Below are 12,619 nucleotides of genomic sequence, written 5' to 3' on the forward strand. Positions count from 1 at the left end.
AAAAAAAAAAAAAAAAAAAAAAAAAAAAAAAAAACCAAAAAACAAAAGAAGTCAGAGCAGAGCTGGTCCAGTCCAGCCTTCAGGTACCCTAGACACTGAGAGACCCGTACTCACATCTGTGGAGCCGGGCCTTGTGTTGACCTACTCACTACACAGGGCAACCAGACTGTGGGGATGTGAGGGGAAAGAGCTGGGGGTTGGGTGCTAGGGGCAGAAAAGCCAGGCCAGGGTGTTCGAGTCTGCTTAGCCTGTGGATTTAAACATGGCGTGAGATTCTTGCTTACGAGCGAGATCACTTTGTCACAACAGAGCACAGCCATAGCCTGTGACTCCTGCCCATGTGGAGGCCAGATGCAGACTGGGTGAAGGGCCCAGTGTGTGGCCAGCCCAAAGAGGAGTCTCCACCAGTCGCCATAGCATCTCTGTGGGCAGAGTGGGGGGAGGGGGAGGTCTGTTGCACAGAAGGTGCAGTGTGGGGGAGGTAGGCAGGGCCTGTATGTCTTTCTTGTTGACTTGTGCTGTGCCCAGCCCAGAGCCACCCAGCTGGGCTGGCACAGAGAACATGGGTAGAAATAGCGACTGCCAGCTGGAGGCTGGGCTGTTGCCACCCCACTCCTGGAGGGGCCTGAAGAGGACTGATCCAGGAGCCCTGTTCTGTGTCACGTTGAGGGAGGGCCCAGGGATTCTGGGTGGGTCAGCATATGTCTCGGCAGAGTCGGTCTCTGGCCTCTTTTGGGAAAGAGGAACGGGCAGGACAGGAGCTCTGATTCTCTCCCTGGCAGAGGCGTTGGGTAGTAATCACAGTAGCACTGCCGGCTCGGTGCCAGGCCCTCTGCATGTGCTGTCATGTTCTCTCTGTCTGCTAGGAGCCAGTGATTCCAAGTGCTGTAGCTTAGAACCGGGCACGGTCCCTACATGACAGAGCTCTGCCATCTTCCGGTCCCCATGCTGCCCCTGATCTTTTCAGCACAGGGATCTGCTGTTCTGTTCGTTTGCTCTGCCTGGGAAATGCTTTTACCGGACCCAGCTTACTTGCCAGGGTTGGTCACCTCGTGGCAGGGATCTAGGGATCCCTGGAATCCTTCCCTGGGATCGGAGAGAAGCACCGGTGCTAAGATCATGCACTGAGTTAGAAGCCTAGGTGGGCTGCCAGGATGTCTACTCCTGTCCCCATGCAACTCAGGGAGCTGGAGAGCTGGCCACTATGGCCACTAGGAGGGTGAGGCCCATGGAGTTTAACCCTCTCTTGCCCAAGTTGCCTCACTTTCAGAATGGGAAAATGAGGCCCAGAGAGCATGGGGTGACTAAATTTTCAGGGAGTCTCCCTTGCAGTCCCTACTGGGACTCACAGCTCCTTGGGGAGGAGGGGAGAACTGTCATAAGGTAGGAGGGGCCAGGCTGAGCTGAGTGCCTCAGGATAGATGAAGTGTGTCCCCTTTCTCTGAGAAAGCTCTGCCATTACCATAGTCCCAGTTTGTTTTCTGTTGCGGTGATAAACACCAAAAGCCACCCATGGAGGAAAGGGTTGATTTTGGCTTACAGCTTACAGCCATTTCATTGCAGGGCAAGGACTCACACAGGGCAGGAACCTGGGCGGGGCGGCAGGAGCTGATGCAGAGGCCATGGAGGGGTGCTGCTTCCTGGCCTGCTCCTCCGGGCTTGCTCAGCCTGCCTTCCTTTTTTTTTTCCTTTTTTCTTTCTCCTTTTTTCCTTCCTTTTTTTTTTTTTTTTTTTTTTTTTTTTTTTTTTTTTTTTTTTTTTTTTTTTTTTTATTAGGTAATTTCCTCAATTACATTTCCAATGCTATCCAAAAAGTCCCCAATACACTCCCCCCCCAGTCCCCCACCCTCCCACCCCCACCCCTTGGCCCTGGCATTCCCCTGTACTGGGGCATATAAAGTTGGCAAGTCCAATGGGCCTCTCTTTCCAGTGATGGCCGACTAGGACATCTTTTGATACAAATGCAGCTAGAGTCAAGAGCTCTGGGGTACTGGTTAGTTCATAATAATGTTCCACCTATGGGGTTGCAGTTCCCTTTAGCTCCTTGGGTACTTTCTCTAGCTCCTCCATTGGGGGCCCTGTGATCCATCCAATAGCTGACTGTGAGCATCCACTTCTGTGTTTGCTAGGCCCCGGCATTGTCTCACAAGAGACAGCTATATCTGGGTCCTTTCAGCAAAATCTTGCTAGTGTATACATCAGCCTGCCTTCCTATACATCCCAGGACCACCTGCCCAGGCGTGGCCCTCCCACATCAATCATGAATCAAGAAAATGTCCCACAGAGTTGCCCACAGCTCTGATGGTGGTGGCATGTCCTTAACTGAGGTTCCCTCTTCCCCGTGGCCATAGTTTGTGTCAAGTTAACAGAAAACTAACAGGGGCAGCCACATGGGAGGGGCGTTGAGGGGAGCCCTCCATGCTGAGAGGACAGTAAGGATAGGAATCTTCCATACTGTGTAGACTGAGTCAGAATGGGGATAAGGGAGGAGCAGTCTGTGGAGATCTTTGAGTTTTACCCTTGGATCTAAAAGAAGGCCAGAAGGCCATGACCATGCCAGGGGTGTCCCCAGCTGCCAGACCAGTGAGTAGGAGAAAGAGATGGAGCAGGGTGTTGAGGCTGGTTGGGGGAGGGGTGTGGGGCACAGGAAGGCCTGCTTTCCTTCTGGAGGGAGGAGTCTTTGGTGACCAAAGGCATCAGGATGGAAGAGACTGTCAGGTGGCTGAAGGTCCTAAAGGCCTTGTTCTCTCTCTCTCTCTCTCTCTCTCTCTCTCTCTCTCTCTCTCTCTCTCTCTCGTGTGAGTCTCCCAAGACCCCCATGCTAATGTACTGGGCAAGGGTGGGTAACCCAGAGGTTAATCCTTGCATCTGGAGACTGAAGTGGGATCTGAATTGGTCACACAAAGACCAGAAGTCTGCCTTCCGTCCTTCCTGCCTCAGAAGGCACCTCTGCTCCGTGGGACTGCCTGCTCTGACGTTCTGTTCCCACCGTGTTTGAGCTGAGCTTCAATCAGGAGAGAGGTATTTTGCTTTAGGGAAATGAAAATCAGACTCAACGTTTATCCTGGGCTCCTGGGACAGGCTCCTGTGTTCACTCTCTGCAGACAAGAGCTGCGTGGAGAGGAGGAGGTGCCTGAGGGAGCTTCAGTCACTGCTGGGGTGGGAGGAAGCCCTGGGTGCCCTGAGCATCTCTCCTTAGGCAGGGGCATTAGAGAGTCTCAGCAGGCCTGAGGGGGGAAAGGCTGGGAGTAGCCTGGGGGCTGGGTTTTTCTCTCCCTCTGCAGTTCCAGTGGAGGGACGGTGGGTGCCCAGCCCTCTCCTTCCCTGTGGCTCTGTGCTCCAGCTCCTCTGAGCTTTTAAGGAAGCCCTTCACAGGATCCTGCTGAGAATCCATATTTGATATGAGAGATGAGGATTCTAAGGTTCAGGGTATCTAGCCTACATGTGGTCCTAACAGGGTCTTCACCAAAAGGTGCCACACCCGTCAGGATGCCCCGTACCTGGTGCTCATCAAAAGCCTGGCTCTCAATGGGGCTTACAGGCCCGGCCACAGGACTGTGCTGGAGAAAGAGTCAGCCAAAATCAGATGTGCTCACACAAAACACATGAAGAAATTCTAGCCCCAGCCCAGTAGCTGGGCTGGCTCTAAGGATAGGACCTCTATGGAGGTCCTGGGGTGCCCAGCTGGGGAGAGAATGTGTCTCTATTGGGTCCTGCTGGTACTAGACACACATCCAAATTGCTAAGTTCATTTTCCCTGTAACACTTTACCTGTGAGGTGGAGCTGTGTTCTCTTGACAGATGAGCAGAATGAGGCTCAGAGACATAAGCTTGTGTTCTAAAAGGGCAGGAAGCCTTGGCTTGCATTGTTTGCCTGGCGGACGCCAGGGTCTTCTCTCATGGTCGCTTGTCCTCCCCACCCTGTACACACTTGGCTAGACCTCTGATTGGCTGTGTGTTGGGGTGTTACTGGGGAAACAGAGGATCAAGGGTCAGGGGCTTGCTGGGAGAGTGGTTCTCTGCAGGGCTGCTGTCTTATTGCTGTGACGATACACTGTGACCAAGGCAACTCTTAAAGGAAAGCATTTAATGGGGGCTGGCTTACAGGCTCAGAGGGTTAGTCCATTATCATCATGGCAGGAAGCATGTGTGACACACAGGTAGACATGGTGTTGGAGAGGGAGCCTAGAGATCTATAGCTGGATCTCCAACAGTAGGGAAAGAGAGCAACACTGGGCTTGGCTTGAGCATTTGAAACCTCAGAGCCCACCCCAGTGACGCATTTCCTCCAGCCAGGGCACACCTAATAGTGCCAGTCCCTGTAGCCTATGAGGGCCATTTTCATTCAAACCACCACAGCTGTGGGTCATTTGGTGGCCGAGGCATAGGACACTCAGGGAGCTTGAGTAGGTTCATTGACTTGGGGCGCTGGCAGGGTGCCAGGGGCCTGCCTGAATGACATCACTGGTATTCCTCCTCAACTTCAAGCGTCAGTCTGGAACTCCTCTGAGCCTGAGCCCTGAGTCCTGAGCTCTGTACAGGAAGCCTGTGTGCTAAGCCCTGAGCACGGAACCGTGGAGGGAAGCTGGAGGGGAGAGCCTGTTAATTTCACAGTTGGTTGGAGGCTTAGTGAGAAGGAGGGCTAGAAGGGGGATGGGATGGGTTGGAGCTGGAGCTGGGAGCTGCGTCCTGGGAAGCTCCCCTTGTGTCTGGTCCCAGGGCCGAGGCAGAGCATGCTCCCCGGATTACTCCTCCCAAGTGCCTGTGATGATCTGATCCCATGAGTGTAGGACCTCAGGCTGCCTCCCGGTCCTCCATGTATTGTGGAGGGTACACAGACTGTGGGTGAAGACAGTTATTTCCCTTCAGGTTGTGAATGTAGCACTGCAGGGGAGGCTTGGCTGATTGCTTTGGACTCATCCCCCACCCCCTCTTTCCCCCACCCCAGCCAGACTCCCCCATGGTGCTGCCACCTCAAGTTTACTCAACAGCATCACAGCCTTCACCCCCAAGTTCTTGGGCACAGTTCTCAGGTCAGGGGTATGGTCTTCAATTCAGACGCTACCCTTGGATCCTGAAAGAGACCCCGAGGCATCTCTTCACAGTACCACCCGACATCTCTTCACAGCACCACCCGACTGTGAGCCCCAGTGTCTCATAGGCTGTTCTGCACTTTCCCTGCTGACCCCCCTGGCCCCTGACCCCCACCCCAGTCTGTGCACCCAGGGTTATGCTTAACAGACTCTTTTTGTTCACCTCTTTCCCAACATCCTCCTCTAGCTTGTTTGGGCTTTCATGGCTCTGACTGGTTGGAACTGTATGACTGATGGTCTAGAATCACTCCACATTCTGGCGTAATCCCGGGGTCACGTGACAGGAGAGTGCCATGGATAACACGTCCTCACTTGCACCCAGTCCTGGGTACTGAATGTCATCTTTTGAAAAAAAAGTTTTTTTGTTTCATGCATGGCTGTGCACTGTGCATATGTAGGAGGCCATGGGGGTCAGGAGACGGCATCAGGTCCCATGGAACGAGACAGAGGCAGTTGTGAACTGCGATGTGGGTGCTGGGATCCAAGCTACCTCCCCTGTAAGAACCCTTAACACCTGATTTATCTCTCAATACCCCTGGCCCGGCATATCGCCCCGTGACCCCGATCAAAGTTGATCAATCGATTGGTCTTCATCTTAGTTGTTACTTTCTGCCGTGTTTGGGGAACTGAGCCATCAGTACACACTTAGCGGGTATTGTGGACAGTATTGCTTAGAGCAGGGAGAGCTAGAGATGTCAAGCAGAAACAAAGGAGACGACGAAGCTGGAAGCCGTGGGCCAGACAGGTGGCTCAGCGGTTAGGAGCCCTGGCTGCTCCTCCAGAGGTCCTGATTCAATTTCTGGCACCCACATGGTGGCTCACAGTCACCTGTAACTCCAGTTTCAGAGGACTTGGTATCACTCTTCTGACCCGAACACCTGAGGTCCTCCCCCCCATATATGTAAAAATAAATCTTTAAAAAATTTAAAAAGTCAGTGAATCTTGAGATAGGTGACAGGGCGCCTCCTCAAAGGAGACCATAGGAGAGGCTGACTATGGGCCCCCCTTGCCGGTGTGTAGGCTGTGCCTCTTTGTTGCTAAGCTCCTGAAATGTATAGACTGTACACACCTCTGACTTGTGGTGGCCCAGGCCTGCCTAGCTGGCAGCAGGATTGGGGTGGGTGGGACTCCCTGACTGCCACCCTCCATGATCATCTGAGTTTCTAAGGATTGAAGAGTTGGGATTTCTAGAAATCTTAGAGGCAGGGGACACTTGGTGACTTCAAATGTCTGATGAAGCTGAAGTAGCGGCTTTAAACTAGATAGGACTTTTCTCTCCGATCTCATCTCACGTCCCAGAGGCTTAGCTGCCTGCTGGTCATTCCGTGTCCTGTGTTAGGGACAATTCTGCTGAGAGAACAGTAGACCTGAAGCTCTAGGCTGAGCTGGGGGTAAGGCAGGCCGGGAGGCAGAAAGCAGAGGTCCTGGGCGGGCTTTGGAAGATTGTAGGTGGGACGCTAGGATAGCAGAGTTCCCCAGGAGTGCTTCTCCGGCCTCCTGGACTTAGCTGAGGTCACTGGTGACCCTGCCATTCACGCCTTTGCCTCTTCCTCCTGCCATCAGTGGTCCATGATGCCACGCCTCACCAAGGTCACACATAGTCAGAGAGCTCATTGTCTCTTCAAGGTTCGAAGAACCTGTTCTGGGCCCCCAGAGCCAGGCACCATCCAGCTCTTGGGACAGTGACCTCTGGCAACCTTGCTCCCAGCACGTGAGGAGGCTTGTCTGAACCTTAGTTTCCTCCTTGAGAAGATGGGAGGGGCTGTCCCACCTACCTATGGGACTCTTCTACAGGCAGAGGACAGCAGGCCTCCTTATAGACGAGGGAACCAGAGCTCAAAGCGGAGAGGCAGTCTTCAGAGGCACACTCAGCCCAGAAGCCTGGAGCTCAGCTGTTCAGGTCTGGTCCCCAGAGGTGGTCACCTGTGTCTCCAATCCCTGCCATCTGCATCAGCTATACCCAGAGATGATGGAGGTGGCAGGGTCGGGGCAGCTCAGTACAGTCTAGCATCGTGGGCTGGTTAGTTTTTTTGTCTGCTTGATATAAGCTAGAGTCATCTGGGAAGAGGGGACAGTTGATGAAATACCTCAGCCGGTTGGCCTGTAGGCAAGACTTCAGACAGTTTCTTGATTGGTGAGTGGTGTGGAAGGGCTCAGCCCACAATGGGGAGCCCCACCCCTGGGCAGAAAGCAAGTGGAGAAAGCCTTGGAGAGCAAGCCAGAGGCAGAGGTGGCCTCTGCTTCAGTTCTGCCTCCGGGCTCCTGCCTGAGTTCCTGCCCTGACTTCCCTCTTGCTGTGAGGTGAAATGAACCCTTTCTTCCCCGATTGCTTGCATTTTGGTCAGCATTTTATCACAGCAACAGAAAACAAATTAGAACAACAGCTGTGTTGTTCCTCCATCTCCTCCCCTGTGCGTCCCCATGCCTTGCCTGCTACCTTGTAACCTCTGCTAAAATCTGCTCTCGGAAATGTAGCTGCACTGGCCTTGCAGAGGCCAGGTCCCTGTCTATCAGCTGACTGCTCTGATTAAATCCTTCTGCAGGAGCCACGGGGCTGCTGGGAAGTGTGCAGGTGAGGAGGCACTAAGGCCACCCACCCACCCAGGCTTCTGACCCTGGGTTTGAGCCAAGACCTCACGTCTGAAGCCCCAACTGCTGCTTCCAAGTCTCTTGTGTCTCACTATGCCCACCTGGAACCAGGCTGGAGATTGCTCTCTGGGGACAGCTGGGGGCTGTGGCTGAGTCACAGCACAGATGGCACCTAGGGGTTAGCAGATGCTAGTTTGAGTTTGTTTGGAACACTTCTTGTAGAGGGGTCTCCCTGAGTCTGCCACATTTCCTTCGCTTCCCCAGGAAGGTGTCCCGGCTCCGTTCTCACCTGCTGTCTGGCAAGGACTTGTAGACCGTCATTCACCCATTCATTCACTAGCACTATTGCCCAGCTCATCCGAGTGCCACAATGGGGAGCCAAGGCTCCGTGTGTCTGTTAAGGTCAGAGTTCCCAGGCAGGTACCGTTTCAACACCTGCTTCACATGGAGAAACTGAGGTACAGAGAGCCCAGTAATCACCCAGGCAGAGAATTTGTGGTCTGAAAAGTTTCTTGTTTTTTGTTTCGTTTTGTGTTTGAGACAGGGTCTCACTCTCTAGACCAGTCTAACCTCAAATTCCCAGAGATCCTCCTGCCTTTGCCTCCCCACTGCTGGAACTAAAGGCAAGCGCCAACATGCTTGGCCTTGAAGGTGGTGTGTTGTTCTCATTTGGTGATATGTTGGAAAGTGTGGTCCAGTTTCAGCTCAAACCGATTCAATACTTTTCAGAAAATAAAAAGCCTGGTTTCATTCATTCTTTGGTTCAGTAAAAAGTGGTGACTTGGCTTGGCATGAGCTTCGGCCATATGTGCAGATCCTTTCAGCTGCCATATATGGTCACATCTTGAGAGAAAAGACCTGGACCGTCCGTCGAAAGGGCTGTAGGGCAATGAGGAGGTCTGGGTTCCGAGAAGCTTGGCTTTCAAGAGTCTCCTTGCCCCATCCCAGGTCTGGAAGCAGCACGCACTCCGATCCTCCTGTCCCAGGACAGAGCTGAGAAAGGTTGTAGACCAGACTGGCTTTGAGCTCACAGAGATCTGCCTGACTCTGCCTCCCGAGTTCTGGGATTAAAGGCTCACGGTCACCACACCTGGCTGAAAGAATGTACCTTAAGTTGCCTTCTAAGCAGGGAACCCAGGTTTCTGAAGGTGTTTTGGAGGTGCCCCTTCATAGCAGCAGCAGAGAGTGGGCTCTGGGGAAGATAGAGCATACCATCTTCTCCTGAGCAGACGAGTACCTGCCCGATCGTTCACTGTTCACTAAGGGTGTATTTTCTTACTCAGCAGGCTGACAGTCCTATGGGGCAGACTGCTGTGGGGAAGGTGGTAGGAGGGAGCCCCGTCCCTGCAATGGCCTGTGTCCTGGGACTCCCATCTAACCTGTGGTCTTCTCTTCTCTTGCAGTCACTGAGAAGGAAGTACAGCAGTGGTGAGTAGAGGAAGTTCTGGTGTGTTGGGTGGGTGTGGTCGCTGGGGTGGGCATGGCTGTGGATGGGACAGGGTGGGATAGGTTATGTGGGGCTGTGCAGCGTCCATTGAGCAGGCTGGGGGAGGGTAGTGACTTCTTCCCTGGTGTGTGTGTGTGTGTGTGTGTGTGTGTGTGTGTGTGCGTGTGTCAATCTTGGGTGTAATTCTTTAGGAGCTTTTTTGTTGTTGCTTTTTCGGTATGAGATGATTTGCTAATTTTTAGTTTGCATTGAGTGTTTTGCTTGCATGGATGTATGTGCACGATATAACATGCAGTGCCTGTGAGGGTCGGAAGAAGGCATTGGATCCCCTCAAACCAGAGTTATGGCTATCTGTGAGCTGCCATGTGGGTGCTGGGAACCAAGCTCTGAGCTTCTGCAAGAGCAGTGAGTGCCTCTAACTACTGAGCAATTTCTGCAGCAATCTCTCTGGTTGTTTGTTTTGAGACAGAGTCTCACTATGTAGCCCAGGCTGGCCTGAAACTCACTCTAGCCCAGGCTGGCCTAAAACTCACAGAGACCTACCTGCCAAGTTCTGAGAGTAAAGGCATGTACTGCCACCACCTAGCCAACTTGTTTTTTGAGACAAGGTCCCTCACTGCTACCTAGGGCTCTCCAACTTGACTAGGCTGGCTGTCCAGATTGCTCTAGAGAGCCCCTGTCTCTGCTTCCTCAATATCTCCAGTACTGGGCTTGGGCTTGTAAATGCATGCTTTTCACAGGGATGCTGGGGAGCTGAACTCAGGTTCTCATGTCTACCTGGCAGGTACCTTTCAGACTGTGCCATCTACCCAGCCCCACTTTATGGTATCCATTAAGACTCAAACTGGAGGCTGGAGAGATGGCTCCGTTAAGAGCACTGGCTGCTCTCCCAGCAGACTTGGGTTAGAATCCCAGCATCCACACCTTGGCTCACAGTTGTCTGTAACTTCAGTTCCAACATGCTCTTCTGGGCATCAGGCGCACATATGATAATCAGACGTACAAGCAGGCGAAATCACAGAAAACAAAATCAAAATGATCCAGCAGGCTGACGGAAGACCCTGCTTGCCACACAGATGACACACAAGTCGGAAGATTAGCATCTACTACTGGCTTCATCACTAAGCCACTCCGGGCCTTGTGAAGTCTCTTCTCCACTCTGGGACTCAGTTCCCTCATTCAGTAAACATGAAATGAATCTGGACAATGGTGACTCAGGTCTTTAATCCCAGCACCCAGGAAGGCAGAGGCAGGCAGGTTTCTAAGTTTGATGCCAGCCTGGTCTACAGAGTGAGTTTCAGGACAGCCAGGGCTACAAAAAAACTTTGTCTTGAAAAAGAGAGAGAGAGAGAGAGAGAGAGAGAGAGAGAGAGAGAGAGAGAGAGAGAGAAACACGAGATGAAGAGTGGGTAGCTCCAGTCTATCTGACACTCTATGACACTCTATGTTAAGAAAGATTCTGAAGAGGGATGTCGCAGTGCAAATAGAAAATGTAGCAGTGAGGGATTAGTGAGATTTGTGATGAACTAGTGATGCCTGCTCTGGGCCTTGGGGGAGGAGAGCATGGATGTGTGCCACAGTGCAATATGAAGCAGACAATATGAAGAGGCTCTCACTGTAAGGCGAACCCCAGGAGGGGAGTGAGGAGATGAGCTTGAGACCTTTATGTTTGAGGGGAGCAGAGCCCAGACCCTCCACGGCGTCTCCTAAACTTGCACATCCATGCTGCAGAAAGGGCAGAGCCATGGCTCTGCTGATTCTTTGGCTCTCCCTGAAGATCTGCTAGGTGGGCAGAGCCAGAACCATGAGCCTGCGGGCTCTGGCAAGGGAGTGGAGGTGCGGAGAGAAGCTGACCTATGGGGGACTGGTCCATCTCTGGTTATTTCCTACCTAGCCACAGGAACATTGCACGAGCCCACCCATTTCTAGGTCCGTCTGCTTCCTTTGTCCTTGTTCCAGAGCCTACCCCCATGTTGTCTCCCTAGCTTTTCTGTGTGGACATCTCCCTGCCTCCCATGCAGCCCTTGGGCTCTGTGGAGCAAGCACCTGCAGATGGCAGGCTATGAAGTTATGAGTTCCCCTTGCTGATCCAGCCCTGCTGAACTCTCATGAAGCTGGGGTTTCCTCCAGTTTGCCTCCCTCCCCAGGGCTTCCTGACTTTTGCTTGATTTAGTCTTATCCCTGAGGGGAGCACCTACTATGTGTAGGCAGACATCAGTAATGGGTCACAGACTGTGACGTTCTAATCCATCTCTAGTGTTATGGGCTATTATAGAAATGCTACCACACAAGACAAGCCCATTTGTTATCGCTGGATAACCTATAACTCCGTTTATGGCTTGGGACTGTCTCTAATATCCTGCTGGATTAGAGGTTAGACCAGGGACCTCCTGCACCTGTCTGGCCAATGCCCAGGACTCATTGTTCTTACTAGCCCCAAACTCGGGGGTCCCTCCATTGTGGTCACTGTCTCCCAGTGATTCTTTTGCTCCCTGTACTCCAACCCTCCACCAGTGCCAGGGGAACTGGAGCTGGAGCCAGATGGGCGGATCTCTTGACGCCCCTTTGGAGCACACCTCTCAGCTTGCCTAAGGCTCAGACATCCCCTCCCTGGGTCTCCTCAAGTACCCACCCTCATCCAAGTCCCACTGGAGCCCCTTTGGAGACTCTATCCATGTCCCTCAATCCCACACCTCGGCTTGTTGGTCAGGTCTCAGAGGTTCCCACGTCTCCAGCACCATAGTGGGTCACCTTGTTTTGTACTGACATCTAACACTGCTGTTCAGGGTCCCCAAGTGATGCTGTGCCTACCATACAGAGGATGCTAGAAGTGGTGTGTGTGTGTGTGTGTGTGTGTGTGTGTGTGTGTGTGTATGCCTGCCTGCCTGTGCTAGCCAGCAGGGGCCCCATCACCCAGCCCTAGCCCCAGGTGACCCTGACTGAGTCTGCTTTTTGGGAGCTGAAGGAGTGGGGGCAGCCTCATCTGCAGCCTGCCTGTGCCCCAGGCTCACTATCTTAGGTCCACCCCAGTGTCCACAGAGCTGGGTTCATCCTTGTGGGTAGTCAGAGGCACCACGGGGGCTGGCCAAGGAATACCACAGGTTCTAAAGCTTGTGGTGCCTCGAAGGTGACCAGGACATCATGCTGAGTGGAAACAGCATGGTTTCCCAGCTGCTCAGATCCAGGCTGCCACGTGTGCGGAGAAAGGAGCTGAGTGAGGTGGAAGGTGCTAGGGTCGTGGGTCGTGGGTGCCTGTACTGTAAGGTGGACACAGGAGGGGGTGTATCTGAAAGCACTTGGGCCGAGCCTGCTGGACCATCCCACATGGCTGTGGTGAGGACCCAGGTACCCTCTTGTCCCTAGGGCTCCTGTGGACAGGTACTGTCCTAACACTTGGCACCCTCAGGGAGTCCTGAGTTCTAGAAGTAGCCTCATCTTACAGATAGAGAGATTGGCTCAGAGAGGTGGAGACACTTGCCTAGGACACACA

At 53.1% G+C, this 12,619-nt stretch overlaps 1 protein-coding gene across 1 annotated transcript in view; it reads left to right on the forward strand.

Annotated features, from left to right (window-relative positions):
* Window positions 1-12,619, forward strand: part of Ncs1 (neuronal calcium sensor 1) — a 49,977-nt gene that overhangs the window by 17,974 nt on the left and 19,384 nt on the right. The window contains exon 2 of the mRNA XM_021156019.2: window positions 9,086-9,110. Within this exon, the coding sequence (XP_021011678.1) occupies window positions 9,086-9,110 (25 nt within the window). The remainder of the gene's footprint in view (window positions 1-9,085; window positions 9,111-12,619) is intronic.

The sequence above is a fragment of the Mus caroli genome, chromosome 2, assembly GCF_900094665.2.
Source record: "Mus caroli chromosome 2, CAROLI_EIJ_v1.1, whole genome shotgun sequence".
In the NCBI taxonomy this organism is placed as follows: domain Eukaryota; kingdom Metazoa; phylum Chordata; class Mammalia; order Rodentia; family Muridae; genus Mus; species Mus caroli.